At 41.6% G+C, this 17832-nt stretch overlaps 1 protein-coding gene across 3 annotated transcripts in view; it reads right to left on the bottom strand.

Annotated features, from left to right (window-relative positions):
- LOC306841331 (pyruvate carboxylase, mitochondrial-like) overlaps positions 1-17832 on the bottom strand; it is a 259771-nt gene that overhangs the window by 235432 nt on the left and 6507 nt on the right. Inside the window, exons 1-9 of one of the 3 annotated variants that reach the window (XM_079371154.1) lie at positions 16658-16777; positions 15104-15240; positions 12772-12865; positions 11800-11890; positions 9826-9991; positions 9069-9214; positions 5786-5903; positions 3965-4032; positions 1580-1663 (exon numbers count right to left, since the gene is read on the bottom strand). In XM_079371154.1, the coding sequence (XP_079227280.1) occupies positions 1580-1663; positions 3965-4032; positions 5786-5903; positions 9069-9214; positions 9826-9991; positions 11800-11890; positions 12772-12865; positions 15104-15239 (903 nt within the window). In that variant the 5' untranslated portion in view covers position 15240; positions 16658-16777. Of the gene's footprint in view, positions 1-1579; positions 1664-3964; positions 4033-5785; positions 5904-9068; positions 9215-9825; positions 9992-11799; positions 11891-12771; positions 12866-15103; positions 15241-16604; positions 16778-17832 lie in introns of those variants that run through there. The other 2 variants (XM_079371155.1, XM_079371153.1) reach the window with 2 other exon arrangements.

Genomic DNA, 17832 nt, shown 5'->3' with positions numbered 1-17832 from the left:
TCCTCAACATTTGTCTTTCACTACAAAGCCATCATTAAACATTTACTTTAGTATCTGTCAGGACTAAATAAAGGAGCCATTTATCTAAAAATCACCAAAAGGAGAATAATCTTCCATCTGCACACAATAACGACAGAAAGCTCCAACATAGACGGCACGTCAAAATGCTTCCTGTGTGACGGAGCTGAAATGTGTCCTTGTGCCGAGTCCTTCCAAGAATAGTGAACAGGTGTGTGTGTACATGCTGTACTGTTGTTGGTTTCTGTTATCCACTCATGGTTATTTGAGAAGCAATGTTTCTTTGGCTGTTTGAAATGATAATAAAAAAGAAAACAGTCATGGACAAGAGCTCGCCACTGCTGCTGCTCTGCAGGACACACGGACCATCGCTTTACACAGACGAGCTGGCCGAATTGTGATTTGATTACTGCAGAGAGAGAGAGAGAGAGAGAGAGAGAGAGACAGAGAGAGAGAGACAGAGAGAGAGAAAGACCTCGTGGAGCAAGGTCACATCATGAGCCTCATTTAAAGTTTCTCCGTCTCTCATAAAACCATTTATCCATCAGCATCATCAAGGTCACTTCTTTAGCAAATCACCAGCCTCGTCTCCATCCTCTCCTCCTGCTCTTCTCTTTCTCTTTCACTTGCAACCATTCCTCAACTGGGCCATTACCTGGAAAGGCCATTACTTGAAATCTCCTCTGAGAGATGAGGCTTGACTTTTAAGCGATGCTGTCATAGCTGAGCCAACTTTTCGGCAACACTTAAGCCAGACAACTGTGATAGGAATGAATATAACAACCCTGAATACAAGGCCAGTTTGCACTTTGCACTGATTGTTTTTGCTTTTTTTTTTTTTTATTATGTTTTTTTAAATCAGAGTGCACAATTTAATTTTCTGGTAATCACAAGTATTCTCAGAAAGCTCCCTCTGAAATTCTTTCAACATTAATTTCCAGTTTTGCATTTACTATCTGCCCTGTTGACATCCATTTCCACCCATTTTCAAATTGCATTTTCATTTTCGCTGTTTGTCATTGCACTAATGTCCCGCTCATTTGAATAACAGGTAGATAGGGCTTTAATATTCTTGGGGAGAATCCAATTGTAGACAGAAAAATGAACAGCATTAGGAATCTGCTCAGACTTTCTACTTTCAACACGGTGTTTCAGCATCCGAGGAAGCGAAGCCTTTTTACAGTCGGAGCTATTTTTCCTCAAGTCTGTCAATGTTTCTTCTTTTTTTTTTTTTAACTCTGTAACAATATACGTGCACCAAGCTCACACCTATCTTGACATTCAAGAAATACTGCACTGCTTTGAGTAAACAAGATCCCTTGACATCACACCACAGCCAAATGCATAAAACACAATCTGAATAAAGGTGTTATTTTGTGTACTTTGATTAATCAGCGGTTCTATCAAAGCTTTTTTTTCTTCTTCTTTCCAATCATTCGGAGGTCTTTCCTAAAGTTATAAAACACCTTCAGCTCCCACCTAAACCCTCCAGGGCTGGAGAAATCACAGGAGCTTTCATTCCAGCTTTATTTGTTATCGACTCCAGCGCACACAATCGTACCTGTTTGGCGAGGTTGACGGCGTCAGCGTGAAGTCGGTCTCTCAGATGAGGTTCCAGTTGGAAAGCCGGAGCGATCTCCACAACCTTCAAAACAACAGGATTTTATTGATAAGGCCACAAGTGAGAATAAAACTGTAGTAGTCTGACAGGACAACATTTAAAGTCAAGTTATGAAAACCCTCCTGTCCTGAATTTTTAAAGAAACTTCATTTATTTGTAAAGTGTCTGAAGATAACGTTTGTGAATTGACGCTACACAAATAAAGATTGATTGATTTGTGCCGCACGTATGGCAGCTGAGCTTATTAGGAGTCTATGTCAGACTTCTTATGAGTGCTATGGGTTTAAATCTGTTGATGTTCACTTGATTTGTCTGCTGTTTGATACTTGGCAGCTAATACGCACCAAGTTTTTCAAAGCTCATATGGGGGGGGGGGGAAAAAATCCAAAGCCATAGATTTGCTGTAGCCTCTAATGAGGCTCCCTGCTGCCAGTTCTCTCATTTTCCATGACTAATTTACAATAAAAGGCTGCCTGGTATCACCTTCTGTGGTCACAGAACTGCCTGTTGTGATTGAAGAGTCTGTGTGTCCCCTGCATGTCGAATACAGACGGACAGGAGACAGTGCTGCCATAAAATACCCCGACATGACTCTTGAGGTACTTTATGTGAGGCAGATTTTAAATTCCTGACATCAGCAGCAGATGGTCAAAGCAGTGGACACAACGTACACTGTTTATCTGTATATATGTTAACAGACTGTATACTTTTCAGAAGTTACTGTCACTGGGTTGTTTTGTAGAAAACGTATTGCAGTATCAGTTTTTCAAATATTGTTCAGCACTATTCAAAAGTACTGATCTGTAAAACTGACATACAGCTGTCAGTAGGTTGCGTCAGGTTAAAATGGCGCATGGACCCGAGAAAAGCAGGTGGTCATTTTTTCCCCTCAGCTAATAGAAATTGTGTTTTATTTTGATGACGATGTTTTCTAACCTGCAGAGTCAGAATCAAGTCTTTAGAAACATCCACACATGATGTTCCTGGTGAAACTTTAAAGTGCATCGTCACGTGTTGGACTGAGTCCCTATGGAAGTGATTGTTTCAATCACTACAGTCTCAGATTTTTTCCTGTTCAGAATCATCCATCATTCGTTTACAGTATTGCCTAAGTGGCCAGCACTTTGACACAGCAAGTGACAGTTAAGCTCCAGTTAAACAGATGGAGAGAATCATTTGTAGTCATGTTCAGCCTTTGATTCGGTTCTTTCAACAGCTGCTGTTTGCTCGGGTTCCCCATGTTGGAGGCTGGTTTGTTTCAGTCCACTGTGTCACACAGCCCCTTTCAATAGGGACAATTCAACCAGGCTTAAAACTAAATAAAGCATGCCAGGTTTAAATGACAGCCACAAGAACTCAGTTACATTTTTCATCAGAACTACCCCCTCCCCTTTCCAAAAGTATGAACAGCATTTTGAAGACTCAGCAAACATCTAAAAATACCCAATAGACACTTTCCCATCCCTGAATGTATTTCAACTATTCTTGTTTGTGAGACTCTAAAAGATCTCAGATTAAGGGCATAGGCAGATTACATCTCAGTGAATCAAAGAGCAGCCGCTCCAGCATGAACAGTGAAGCTAACGTGATTAGAATTTCTAATTTGATTAAAAGACAGAGGAAGAAAGTGATGAAAACACACATGATTGAAACTGTGCAGAGGTGACAATATGTAATGAAATATTACATTTGTTAATCAGTCGGCTCTGATGAAGGCATTGTGTAACCATTAGATGACAACTTCTGTTCTTTGATTAACGAAGCGTTCCTTCTTCTTTGTTATTTGGACAATCAGGTGACTCTGAACTACCAGCCCAAACAATAATGGGAAAATTAGCCCTGGCTAATGCATGGGCCTCCATTCAGAGCTATATACCCTTAAAGCAGCGTTGTATTCGATTATACAAATGGATACAGCTGCAGCTGTTGCCAACACTTCCTTTTAAACAGCATAAAGAGAGGCTAATTTTATTGGTAGATAATCCTTGTACCCCCTGCAGCTTCATCTACAGGACATTTGTGGTAGCAAGGAGCATTAGCGCCATGATAGTCATTGCAACAATCAGGACTGTTACACTACATTTGCTAATATGATACTTAATAGGCGTGTTTGTCTGAATACAAATGGAAGGGGGAAAGTGCAATCTTTTGCATATCCACGAGAGCGCTCTGCCGGTGGGATTCCTGCCTATGACCTTTGTTTAATGCCTGCCCACAATCCACTCCATGCTCATCTGCATTAAAAACCAGAAGCACCCTGATGATAATCTTAGACAAATTCAAACATTGACAGGGGTTAGATGAATCTTAAAATGAGGACTTCACCTTTTGATGTCTCCGCTGAATGGAGCAGTCTCTCTCGTAGAGGTGGATGACATTACCATATTTATCACCTGGGTAAAAGTGAGATAACGAGAGAGGGGCAAAGAAAATTAGAAATTAATCAGGGATGTAAAGAAAAGCAGTGGGTAAAAATAAGCAAATGCAGAGAAGTGATATATTTCTTAGTCGTAGAATGATCTTGGTGAGGCACGTCTATTTGGCTGGTTAAAGCTTTAAAAACCAACCAGATTAAAAATTCTAATTTAAGGACCAACATCTTACTATTTCACTTTGCTACAACCCTAATTTCTTCCACAGATCAGCATACAGGATAAAATGGCCCATAATGCACTGGTCAACGCAGACATCGTCAGTGCCCATGCACAGATGGCCGAGTCCCGAGGGACTGCTGCAGCCTGCAAGGCAATTGTCACAAGGCAGATGGAAGCAGCAGAAAGGCATAGGTAGGCTACTTTCTGGACGCATTCTTTGAAGCAGCACTCTACAGACTGTAAAACAGTAAAATGACCGTTAAAGACCAAACTAAAACTACATACTAATTCATCCTGTGATAGTTTTATGTGTGTGAACTCTTATCTAAAGCCTCTGAATGAGGGTCAGTGTCATTTCACAGAAGAGTAACCATCTTTATATTTATTATGAAGGCCTTTTTTGGACTACACTGACACAATTTATTTATCTGTTACATATCATTTGAGGATTTATAATTGATTTATTTTTCAGTTATTTAAACGTCTGAATCGGTGAAACATATTCAAGCTGATGTCTTTAGATCTTTGGGTTTATTAGCGATTGGTTGGTCAAAACTAAAGGTCACATCATTATTTATTTTTTATGTATTCAGAAAGCACATTCAGGTCTGTTGCTCATTTCTTTTCTTTAAAAGGATGAACTGATTCATTTGTGTAGCGGTCACTTAAATGTGCATCTAAAAAGAAAAGATCAAACAGCCAAGCAGCTTGCGGTAAAAACATGCTAGCAGAATAGCTTCCATGCTAATGGTAGCTCGCCTACCTCCACGTTCTACACAAATAAGAATTGAAACATTTCAGTTCATAAATCATATCATCCAGTCCATCAATAAGCTTACAAGACTTCACAAGAGCACACTCAATGCTAGCATGCTATTTAAAGGTCTGAAAAGGAACAATGAAGCAAAGTTGGAAGAAAACGCAGAGGCCCGAAAAAGAACAGGAAGGTTGGAGATTTTGAAGGGAGCGAGATAGAAAGGAACAGGGAAAAAAAAAAAAAAAAAAAAAGAGGAAGATCAAAAGGAGGAGGAAGTGGAAAACATTAAATTGGAAGCGAAGCGGGGAGGTAGGGAAAGAGAGAAGGCAGAGATTACTGGCAAAGCGCGTCTTTCACAGGTAATTCAGATCATTAACAAAGCATGCCCTAAAGACAGTAATTAATCACTGGGAACACACTGAACCACACCATGTTGAGTGATGAACATGCATAAGCACATTCATGCAAACTAGAGCCTGATAAACTAATTACTGATTGTATTGTGCACTCAAACATACACACACATACACATTAACTGTACAGCACATCGCCAGGAGGAAGATTTTCTTTGATTTCACTTCTGTATTGTTGTGCTGTGGTTTTCCTTTAAGGCAAGAAGACTTAACGGTTGGAGAATCCTCTACTGGCCAATGAATTCCATCCTTGCATTGTTCGGTCCTCCGTTAAATTTAAAGGAGCTCTAAGCTTTCCAAATGAACTTCGATCAATGCGCATAAAGAAAATCCGACGCACAGATACGAGGCAAACAAAGGGGAGTTCGTAGAGGGCACTTACCCAGGATCTGTACTTCAATGTGTCTTGGTTTTTCAATAAACTTCTCAACAAACAGGGCTCCGTTCCCGAAAGCTGTCAGCGCTTCAGAGTAGGCTCGCTGGTAATTCTCCTCAAGTTCCTGACAAACACACGGGGAAAATCCATAAGTGTCTGAGTCAGTGTCGTTATTCATGAAGCAAGAGGACCAAAGCATCCAAGTGGTTTGGTTTCAGAGTTTTGGTGCTGTGCAAACTTTATTTAAAACCCTTGAGATCAGGTCGCAGTTACACACGTGCTATTGTACACAATACAATAGCATGTGCCTCCAAACCTCATGTTATTTCCATAGTCTTTGACAGCATGCTTACATGCCTTAAGGGAGCCAGATTTGTCACATCGCTAGGACCAGGCTGTGGGAGGTCACGACCCAGCATGCTTCGGGTCACGGCTCAATCTGCGTTTTGTCAGTTTGTGACATCCTGTGCGGCGTGTACTGGTGTTAAGACTGATGCCCTCTTTCACTTCGCCTCAGGAGAGGATTCTTCAGCTCATCCTCAAACTGTCATCCAGAAAGCCTCGAGAAAAGATGGTCTCCATTCCAAAACAACGAGAAAAAAAAAGGTGCTCAGAGCAGAAGCACGCATCCAACAGCTTGGCAGGTTTTGTGTAAAAAGCTGCTTATCAGAAAACTGCTCGGAACATCAGATAAGATGAAGGATAATAATAAGTCAGAGATTGCATCTTCTAGCTGGGAAATTGGTTTACAGAAGGCTTCTAAATTGACTTCAACATGCTACTTGTCCTTAAGAAGGTGTGTAATTGTTTGCCTTCACATACAGGAAGTGCCGAGGATGTTGATTTACAGTTATAGCTCTTTGAACATAGATGGGAGACTTCACACACAAAGTGCCGTATGAGTTTGTTTTCCTGTTTCGGACCATCTGTTGTGCAACTGTGCACTAATCATTTCTCCAGGAATTGATGACAAAACAACTATGCTGAGTGCTTACAAAAAAAAGCATCACCTACTTTGGTTCCCTGAGTTCTTGACAAAGGGTTTTTTTATAGCAGAATTTTAAAGAATAAAATAGAGCAGGGACATCCCTTTATTTTAAGGCAGATACAATTCCTTCAACGTTGATCATTTATCATTACAGAGCAAGACAAATAAAATACTGGCTAGATACTGATCTCAATATTGAGCTTTTCTTTTTTTGGGTAAGTGAAAGACGAGCTGCTCGAAAGAATGACTGAAACTTCTCCTGAATCGGACTGTTGGAAAAGGAATTTAAAGTCACACAGCGGGCCACATAGTTCAACGTCTATTGTTGTAAATGTCAGAAAAGACTTTTGAAAGACTCAAAGTTTGCAGGATTCCATCTGTACTCCTTCCACATCAGTTCAGTCCGTCTGTCAGCCTCAGCCACCGGGGCTTTAAGACGTGCCGCTCTCCTTTTCGCTTCCTCTTTAGGAAAGCACATCATGTCGAAGCTTCAACAAAAATCTGGCTCTTTAATTCTGACTCGCTTATCAGTAAACAGAAACGTCTCATCCGTCAAGATGTTGAGAATATCTTTGCTCACTCGATTAATTCAGCATATAAATGACCCGAAAGCTGTAAAAAAAAAAAAGTCAACCTACGTACTGTTGCTCAAGGTCCCAGAAGAGAAGAGAAACATCTTCATTATATTCTCACATCATGTGAGCTGGAGTTGCTGAGGCTCCGGTGACTCAACTAAATAACTAGAAAGGTCAACGAGTTATTAATTAGACTGGGAAACAACTCAGAAAAAGGTCACAGTTTAAAATGGAGCGCTGACTTATGGGGCTCAAAGACTAAAGTACAACACAATCAGAAAGTCGGAGGCTGACCCGGACAGATTCATTTAAGAGATGCAGTCTGGGTTTACTGAGGATCACAGCCAGTCAGGTTAACAAACAGAAGATATAACAGGAAACGAGGAATTAGTTAAAAGGGCCTTCTTCATTTGCTCCTCCAAAACACAAACAAATAGGTTTATTTAGCTTTTTTTTTTTAACAAACCCTAATCCATTTATCCAGGTATTTGGGTCAGGAGCAATGTATTCAACATATTATGCTAAGGGAGGAGTGAAGGCGAGGCAGAAATAAAGAACAGTGAATGCGAGCAGCCATGAAGGATGAGGAGATGGTGATGCTCTGATTCACCATTGATCTCTGCCCTCTTCTATCTGATTGGACGACAACCAGCTGCCTGCTCAAAAACTTTGACATGGTCAGAAAAGGGAAAGAGCTGTGTGTGTGTGTGTTTACATGGGCAGCTAAAACACAAACACTCAGCTGAAATAAACGGGGACGTTTACTTGGCACTCTGGACGTCTAAGGCCTTAAGAGCCTTTTATTTTTTTGGACACATTTTGAATATCCTTATTTTTTTATGGATTAAAATTTAAGCATTTATGTCTTGGGGTTTGATTCTCCCAGTAATAATTTACAACATTTTGTAATAAAGAGAAAAAACAGAAATGGCCCTGCTTGACAATAATAATCAACAGGAGGCAAGGAGAATTTTTCTTAGCGTTTAATATTCTACAGCCCTGTTTAATTCTTCAATAGGATCTCCCAATACACTTCTTATCTAGCAGAGAGAATCACTCCCATGATACCCCGAGAGCCTCGACGTCATCTTTTGTTATTGTTTTGATTGAGAGCCCCCTAGTGGCGGATTTTACATACTGTACGTTTCATGTTTACATACTGTACGCTTCCTTCTGGAATAATTGTTGTTTTCCATCTTCCATCTCTTGGGTCAGATTTATTCCCATAGGAGGTATGCATGTTGTTTGGTCCAGTGTTAAAAAATTCAATATTCACTCCAAATGGAAACATTACACACATGAGATGCAATGTTGGGACTATTGTGATCGTAATGCTCACATTCATATTTAGATTCTTGTGTGATAATTGGGCCTTGGTCTAATAGAATATTCAAGTTCTTATGTTCTTTGTGTCCGTCGCTGATGTAGAAGAACAAGCCTCCAACACACTAATCAGTCACGCTTTGCTGGGAGACAAAGCCAATGTCAGTGTGCACACGTAAACACACAGGCAGGCTGATTGACGGCTGGAGAGAGAAATGACTCGGTTGTAAATTCCAAGAAATTTCACCTTGATTCAACAGAAAATAAAAGCCAGGTATCATATCAAGTTTGTTTTTCTCTTTGCTGGAAAGATGTAGGAACCAGATTCATGATGTTAGAGCAAGCCGACGTTTCTCAGAGAAGTGATCGTGTACATGTCAAGCCAGCTGCTGACGAGGCTTACCTCGTACTCTCTGACCACTCTCATGCCCCGACCGCCTCCTCCGTAGGCTGCTTTGAAGATGATGGGGAAGCCGTATGTTTGAGCGAACACGTGCGCCTCCTGCAGGCAGGAGATTGGGGCATCTGTTCCTGGGACCACAGGTACACCTGGACAAACGTGGGTGAGTGAAATGATACAAAAGGAGAGAAACATTTGACTTCAAGTGATAAAGAATACTTCACTCTTATGAGATGGATTGACATCATATAAACACTTGAGCACCATCGATTTGAAATAGCTTGAATGTTTCTAAGTGGTCTTTTTGATTAGCTATGTGCAGCACTTTGATTCGAGTCACTCAAGGTTAAGTAAAAACAGGAGACTGGTGGAGTTACGTCTTTACAAGTAGCACTTAGTATTAAAGTTTCGTAATCTTGATAGATGGAAAAAAGTTATAGTCTGAAAAAATGTTCATTACCAACAGGAAAGAGAAATTCGCTTTTTAAAAGCAAACGAATCAAAAAACAACATCAAGGTTCAAAGTGAATGGGCGTGTCATGATAAACTAAAAATAAAGGGTTTCTAGAAAAGGTGTTTTCTCACTCCTCAAACATCAATCAAATCAGAACAAATTAGCTTGAACTAAATTGTTTAAAAAAAAAATAAAAAAATAAAAAATCCTATATAAAAATGTGTTCAAATGATGACATCAGCTTTCTTGGCGTCAACATTTCCTCCCATTCTTTGTCTAAATTGTGTGTTTAACCCCCATCCATACCTGCACTGATGGCCAGCGCACGAGCCTCCACCTTGTCCCCCATCTTGCGGACAGTTTCCGGGGTTGGTCCGATGAACATGACTCCTGCGTCTGTGCAGGCCTGAGCAAAGTCCGAGCGCTCAGAGAGGAAACCGTAGCCTGGATGGATGGCGTCCACATTGTTTTCCTGAAAAATGAGGGAGAGGAAGACGGGCCGTTTACACTCGTTCTGTTTGGGTGCTGCGTACCAGTCGACTCTGCTTTACCCATTTACTCACAAGCCGGACCCAGAGAAAGGACATGAAGCACGACTAAGCAGCGGGAGTTCTTTTAAATAGGGATCAACCACTGAGCCTCAGTTAGCACTTGGATGAGTATTGGTGAGGGACAAAGAGTCATCACACGCACCAACCTGCATGTTTTCCCCACACAACAATCTGAAATGTTTTGCTTATCACTTTCAGCAAAGAGACAGAAAGCTGACATCATATTTTATTCTTATTCTGTCGCTTTAATCATCATGTACTAGATGGACACCAGTAGGAGGCTGAGTGAGCAGACAGGCGTGCATAATTTGAGGGTCAGTGGGGGGGGGGGGGGGTACACACACATACACACACACACACAAAGTAGACAGATACAGTAGCTGCAGAGCCTGACAGATAGAGCCATCTCTGGATCAGTATGTGCCATCTGCTCTTGGATACGAGGCGGACTATAATTATGGGCTGTCCCGTTGTTAAGGGAGCTGTTACTGGCAGGCCAGGGGAGGCATGAAGCCACACACACGTGAAATGCGACGAGTGTGCACACACAGGCAGGTACACCCACTCACACATACATGAATGCAAGAAGACGGGGGCCAGTGGAGAGTGATTCACACATTCAGACAAGCAATATCACACACTGGTGCTTTCATAGTTGTAAGCTTACACAGACTTTCAAACTCAGTAGTATGAGAGACACACACAGAAGGTACTGGGACAGAGACGGCTGGTTATTTTAGTCACAAAGTAACAGAGTGACACACAGTGTGAGGAGGAGGTTTGAAAGTGTGTATGAATGAGAGCAGGAGAAAACAACACACACACTTGCTGTAGCGTGCATGTGGTGGGCTGAGCTCCCAGACAGGCAGACGGATTTCAAGAAATGAGTTGCATGGCGGACGCTCTCAGACTTGGCTGGCTGACCACATGCCCACGCAGAAAATGATAAACCGTGAGAGATTGATCAGAAAAATGATCATGAACAACTGGCAGAGCATGATGGAGGGAGGGAGGGAGGGAAAAAGAGGTGACATGGAACAGGTCTGATACCACACAGTGATAAGTGGAAGAGGGGGAAGAGAAGGACATGAAAAAAGGAGGAAGAAGCAACAGGAGGAGGAAAAGACGAGACACGATCTAAAATAAAAAGGACAGACGAAGGGGGGGGGGAGCCTCGGGGGAAGAAAAAGAAAAACTTCCATCACTTGTCAGCCTCAATATGTGCTGCTGATAGCCATTAGCTTTTGCTCTATTTACATAAAAAAGGGACAACTTCTGGTCACAGCCAAGTTTTTGAAGTTCAGTATTATAAAAAGCACCAAAGCATAAGTCAAATAAATAAAGCTCAGCTGAAAAATAAAACAAAGACCCAATTTCCCAATTTTGTCTTTTGTGTAGTTTAAAATGTGTGCTCCAACAAGTTTCCTTTCTTATCCGAGGCTTTAAATACCACATCTCTCGTTCGGCTATCCGACAGATATTTGCCATCTCCAAGCCCATGCTGAGAAAACCCTAATGACATCACTAGGGACTTTAGAAAGCGCCTCCAGTGCTTCTTAATCATTAAGCATTAAAACTACTTTCACAGGCTGAGTACTGTAGTATTAACCATGAAGAGTTTAATAAACTTTGAGGGTAAAATCTCTGTCGCTTCTGTTAGAAGAACTCCTTTTCCTTCCTTTAGAGACCGTCAATCTGTTGTTCTGTTTTGGGACAGGACGCTCTTCACCTTTGCTACTTGGATGATGTCAGGAATGTGCAGGTATGCTGCGACAGGTGGAAGGCCTTTTCCAATCAGGTAGGCCTCATCTGCCTTCTGCCTGTCGAGACAAAAACAAATGATTTAATATTAGAAGGAAGAAGCAACAAAGAAAACACAAGCACCAGATCTCAAGCACACAATGGCTTTGTGGCAGTGTATGCAACTTATGTTAGTCCTCCAATCAGCCTTAAAGGGGACATGTGAAAAATCTTTCACAGTGTTTTTGAACATTTATTTGAGGGTCATCACAAGTTGGATTGTGCTAAAAAAAAAAAAAATACCCTACCTCCCTCCCTGGTGTCTCCAACCTTTGACTTCACAACCAGCCTCGAGCAAAATGTTTACAAAGTCTGTCATTTTTATTCTCCTTACAGAGGAATGATGCATCCTGGGAAAACTCAGGGGGCCGATTACATTTAAAGACACGCACACCAAAACGGAGCGTTCTGAGAGAGCTGGTTTTTCTATACAGGGTCACAAAGCTCCTCTGGTGCTTGACTCATGTTATATTCTGGCCAAAGCACAGATGTTTCATTTCGACAGGGGACTGTTTGTAAATGTGAAAAAAGGGGGATATTGTGTCCTCTTTAATGATAGGCAGAAGCAGGAAGCAGTGAGGTCATACCACAAGATTCAGACATTTACAAAACTAAGACAGAAGCCAGGGATAACCTGAATGTTCCTAATGTCAATACAAATGCATTTATGTCCCTACTTAATACCAACCGCAAAACGAAGAACCGGCCCAAAGTGCTGGAGGAGAGAAAAATGCTCCCAAGCTTCCTGTAATTGCTAATCGCTCTGATCAACTGCGAGCATTTCATGGTCAATTTCCAGTGGCAGCCCAGCACTTACACAAGAGGTGTGTGTGTGTGTGTGCGTGTGTGATCGCCCATAGTTAGAAGGCGTGGATCCATGACGCTCGAACATTAACAATACCTGTGCATTTGTCCGGTGTCCTGCTCAGAGTACACAGCCACAGTTCGAATCCCCAGTTCTGTGCAGGCTCTGAAGACGCGGATCGCGATCTCACCTGGAACACAAGACACGTGTGAGGAACGCTCGGCACAGGAGGAAGTCATTTCACTCTTTATCTGCCCGGGCCAGGTGGTTTCTGTTTTATTTTGCTTCATTTTGAGTGTTTGTTCGTTTTTGTTTCAAAAGCTCTGAAATATCCTCTCTTCCTCCCTTTCATGTTTACTCTGTATTATTTACTATTTGGTTCGATTTTTCTGTCATTGGTTGAGCAAATTTAATGTGGTAGGAGGTTGCAGTGTTCTATTTTTCATAAGCACACATTTAACATGATTTTATCAACATCCCGTAGCAATGGCCTAATTTTGCATTGACTGCCTCCGCTGAGAGAATAAAATAAACTTGAATTTTTCATGCCACACGCGAGATGAAAACAAGATAAATTTATTTGGCTTACATCATCAAACTGTTGAAAAAACAGCCACTGACACCGCAACAAGTCTACTGTTTTCTCCCAAGTTTGAGAACATAGAGGAGGATCCAGCTTGCCTTTAATCTTGCCGTCACCAGAGCCAAATACTTGTTTTTCAAAGACACACACTTTGGAGGAGAGCAAAGTATTTCCACTAGCAAGACATGTTGTACTTGCTTGAAGGGGAGGAAACAAGTGAGGAAAGTTACAAATTGAGATATTCAGCAGGGAAGAAACAGAATTAGAGAGAACAGCAGGGAAAATGGGGGAAATAATATGAAGGGACAGAGACGAGAGGGCAGGGAGGTAGAAAAAGCCCGACAGGTGAAATGTTATGCATTGAAGGTCAGAAACCTTTAGAGTAATAGGTCAGAAAATAGTTTGGAAAAGAGCAATGCAAAAAGGGAAAAGGACGTATGACAGAGGACATAGAGTTTTAGACAGAGCTACCACAAGAAATTCAGTTTGGCAGGTTTAACAACATGACAAATAGAGAGAAAAGAGACATGAAAACCAGTGAAGGGGGAAAACAGCAAAGAGGAAAGTATAAAAAGAGGAGAGCAAAAAAAAGGAACACTGTCACATGGGGCAAAAAGAAAGACAAACAAGTGGCTCAGAAGAAAATCAAATCTGACAAGTGCTGGAAAAGACAAGGAGGGAAGGAGAGGAGGCAGGAGGACAGAAGGGAAAGGGGAATATTAGTGATAGAGCAGAAACAACTTGGCAAAGAGGAGATGTGCTTGGCCAAGTGGAATCTGGGCTGATATCATATGATGGTCCAGTCTCTCTCCTTTATACACACACACACACCGAGCAGGGTCCAGTACGCTCCTGTGTGATGAACGTGATCTAATGTGGTGTTGAGATCACGTCACGCCGATGTGGAGGAAAGAGATTGATGGAAAGTCCTGCTCTGCGTGTGCATGTGTGTGTGTGTGTGTGTGTGTGTGTGTGTGTGTGTGTGTGTGTGTGTGTGTGTGTGTGTGTGTGTCTGAACACAATCTATTTGAATCAATGTGATGGATTAAGCCAGTTAAATAGAGCCCTTATGGGAGGCTAGCCATGAACGTATGCATGCATACTGTGCAGACTTCTTAAGGCATGCATGGGCCCAGCATTAGCTTGCATTTTAAACACACCAATCAACCTGAAACTATGAAACACTGACGCAAATGGAGCACTTTAAATGTGTCTACACAGGAATCCAAATTAATGCATGGCCCAAAAAAGCAATTAGGATAATATGCATGAATACATTTATTTGTCACTCACATCCTGTGCGTCACCTGACAGAGTGCTCTAATTGCACATGGACTGCCTCTCTGGACAGCATTAGCATTAACAGGATGGGGCAAGGTGATTAGAAGTATTATTATGTTTATGCTGCAGTGATTGCTTGTTGTTTAGGATAACATGTGCTTCTCTATAATTATATATCCACTCCAGTCTCACTCTCAATCACGTGTGGGGATTTCACACAGACACATTTGAGGTTGTTGGACAATAACACAGAGCTGCTGCTTCTTGCTCCAAAAGTACGATTCAGTTTCAGTGTCTGTGCTTAAAGCTAACAAGGCTAGCTTGTACAATCACCCACATGCAATGTGTGCTTTAATATAAATGTGTGCCAAGGCTAACTAAATGCTGGCCATTAAATATTCAGAGTTTGTTCTTTGCCTGAGGGAGACAAGAAGTGTCATAAATTTTTTCTTACATTATGAATGAAACAGCATTAAACGGTATTTCATTTAATAATGCTATCTGAATGACTTTGCCTCCATTCTGTGGTGAAATGGTGCTGTCTCGATGCGGACGTGTCCTCACCTCTGTTCGCCACCATGACTTTCTTGATTGGTCGATACTCGTTCTGAGTGGAAGTGTGTGAAAGTCGGGAGACGACGCACGTCCTCCTCAGGGCCAACAGGCCGAGTCCTCCCCGGACTACAGCGTACCTCAACATCCTGAAAGCAAAAAGACAGTATGCTTTTAAAATGCAGCATTTCTATGAATAATCACCTTCAATCCATGAATGAAGGGAAGCAGTGACAAGGTCAGCAAGAGACTGAAAGACAGGGACTGTTGGGTGCTTTGCTCTCAGATTCTTGCATACACACATCAAAAACCTTCGTTTACATTTGTGACATATCCTACAGATTATGTCTTTTAGATTATTATTATTTTGTTAGGATTTTGAGGCTTCACGTGATAGGAAAGCTGTAGAGACAAACAATGTGGATGGAGAGTGGGAGGTGACCTGTGCCAAACAGCCTCAGGAGTTAAACTGGACTGGGGCCTCTGCCCTCCCAACTGTGCCAAACCAGTGCCAAACCAGTGCTAAACCAGTGCCAAACCAGTACCCCTGAGATACTCCATCCTTTAAGAAATCACTAAACAGAGAATGAGTCATGTAAAGCATTTTGATGGAAGTGGTCCACACCCTGCAGGAAAAGCTCCTCACAGTGAGTCTAGTGAGCATGTGCTAAGTTCAAATCGATCTTGTGAAAAAGAAGCTTCAAGGAAACCGATGAGGATGATAATGGTTTGGAAATGATTAAACATGAGATGGGAGACCTTTCTAGATTGATTACGTTTACTCAAGTGGCTGAGCTTATTAAGTTGATGTCAGGGGTTGTGCGTGTCTTTCAACACTGTGATATTTTCCCAGAAATTGGTAATTGGTGTTGTGTTAATAACATTAAGCAGCAATTTGGGATTATTCCAAAGGCGGTATTTCTTTTTTTTCTTAAACAAGAAAGCGGCCCCCGCTTAAGAAAGTGGAACGTGAAAGACTGAAAACATTTGTGATGAACAACATGCCAGATGAGAGTATCAAACAACGTCACATCCATTAAAGAGAACGTCTCTTCTAATCACCAGACAGACTGTTCTGGAAACTGAAGTAAATCAGTCAAACGAAACAATCGCTCCACAAACATCTCCAAAGATATTACATGAGTGTGAAAGTAAAAATGTAAGCCAATCAGCTGCTGCCCTTCCCAGAGGCCTCCAATCAGCTGCAGGTGTAGCTCGTTAAGCTCGTTAAGCTCAATGAGTTTACTGCGTTTTAGTTGTCTTTTTCTTCTTCTTTTTTTCTGTTTCTTAAAAAGGTCGTCATCTCATTGCGTTTTCTAACCCTGAAACTTCTGATCCAGACATTGAAACCTTTAAATCATGGGGGAGGTTTATGAATAATACTGGTACTTGTGTTTCATCTGCACGAGCTGCATCAGAGCTGCTCTCCCTGTTTCCAAACGGCTTCTTAAAACGACATACCTTTCCAGTACAGACACGCTTACCCGCAATGTAATGTTAATGGCATAACTACACACACGATAAACACACATCTGTACATGAAGGGACAAAATAATCAACAGCTACCTCTTCAACGCCTAAGTGTCTCTTTCACTGGAACAAACAGCTCCACCAGTAGAGCCACCAGTTCCCCCAGTGAGCTTCAGACTGCAGAGGGGAAAGATTCTTCTTCTGGTCTGACTACAAATGTTCATCTCTGTGGAAGTACTTTGCTGCCCCACTGTGGTAGAACAACATCACTGCAGCCATGTGAGCTCATAACCAACTCTGTCTCTACTTGTTTTTGTCTTTGTTTATCCACAATGAGCGATTGCTGTTTTGTAGCGATGCTGTTTTTTTTATATACATATATATGAATGAAAATATATCAATAAAACATTTTAGTTTTTAAAGTAGAAAACATGCAAAGAATCAGTTTCCCCCCATGCAGAAAGCAGCATGTTGACATTCTCAGGGAACGAGATCGTTCAGATAGCGTGTCATGAAGTGGAATCTACCGTCAGTGAGAACAAATCTTCCCTGTGACAAAGTCAATGCATAAAAAATAAATAAAAGGACTTTCAAGAATCAGATCAAGGAGCGATGGAAAATGTTTTCCACACTATCAATGGAGGCCATAGAGACCGTCTGTCAGGAGCTCAGGCTGAAACAGTACACTGCTGCCACACTAAAGCAACACAGTATCAGTCTGACACAGATGGAGTTTCACAAAGCCTGAAAGAGAAGAGAAGAAGAACAAATGGAGCCGACAGACAGGACAGACTGGTCCACTGTAATCTGTGTCCTGCATTCATCTTACACCTGTCTATACTATACATCTATACATGTCTCCAGATAGTAAGACGAGTTACACCATACGTGTGTTACTTCTTACATTAAACAATAAAGTGTGTAATTCCCCTTTATTTCATGCTTTTGTAGGGGTGTGTGTTAGGATGATTCAGAGCAAGGCAGGCACAAAAAAACACACATCCAAACATTGGTGAGTGGGTACTTGTGGTATAAATGGGTTAAAACAGCAGTTTAATGTAGAATGACAACTGTTACAGAAAGCTGTCTTCACTTTACTTCAATGTTATTTGTTGGGAGAGATTTCAGGAGGACTTTTTTTTTTTACACCGCTGCAATCCTGACTACAAACATGGCTGCTTCATCAAAGCCGTGTGGCGCTCAGGGTGTGAACCGTTCGACGATGGCAGTTACAGGCTCGGCACACTGACTGATGTTTGAGACAGATATCT

The sequence above is a fragment of the Symphodus melops genome, assembly GCF_947650265.1.
Source record: "Symphodus melops genome assembly, chromosome: 20".
Taxonomy (NCBI): Eukaryota; Metazoa; Chordata; class Actinopteri; order Labriformes; family Labridae; genus Symphodus; species Symphodus melops.
Note: the sequence above shows the minus strand (reverse complement) of the source record. Positions and strands in the feature narration are given on the sequence as shown.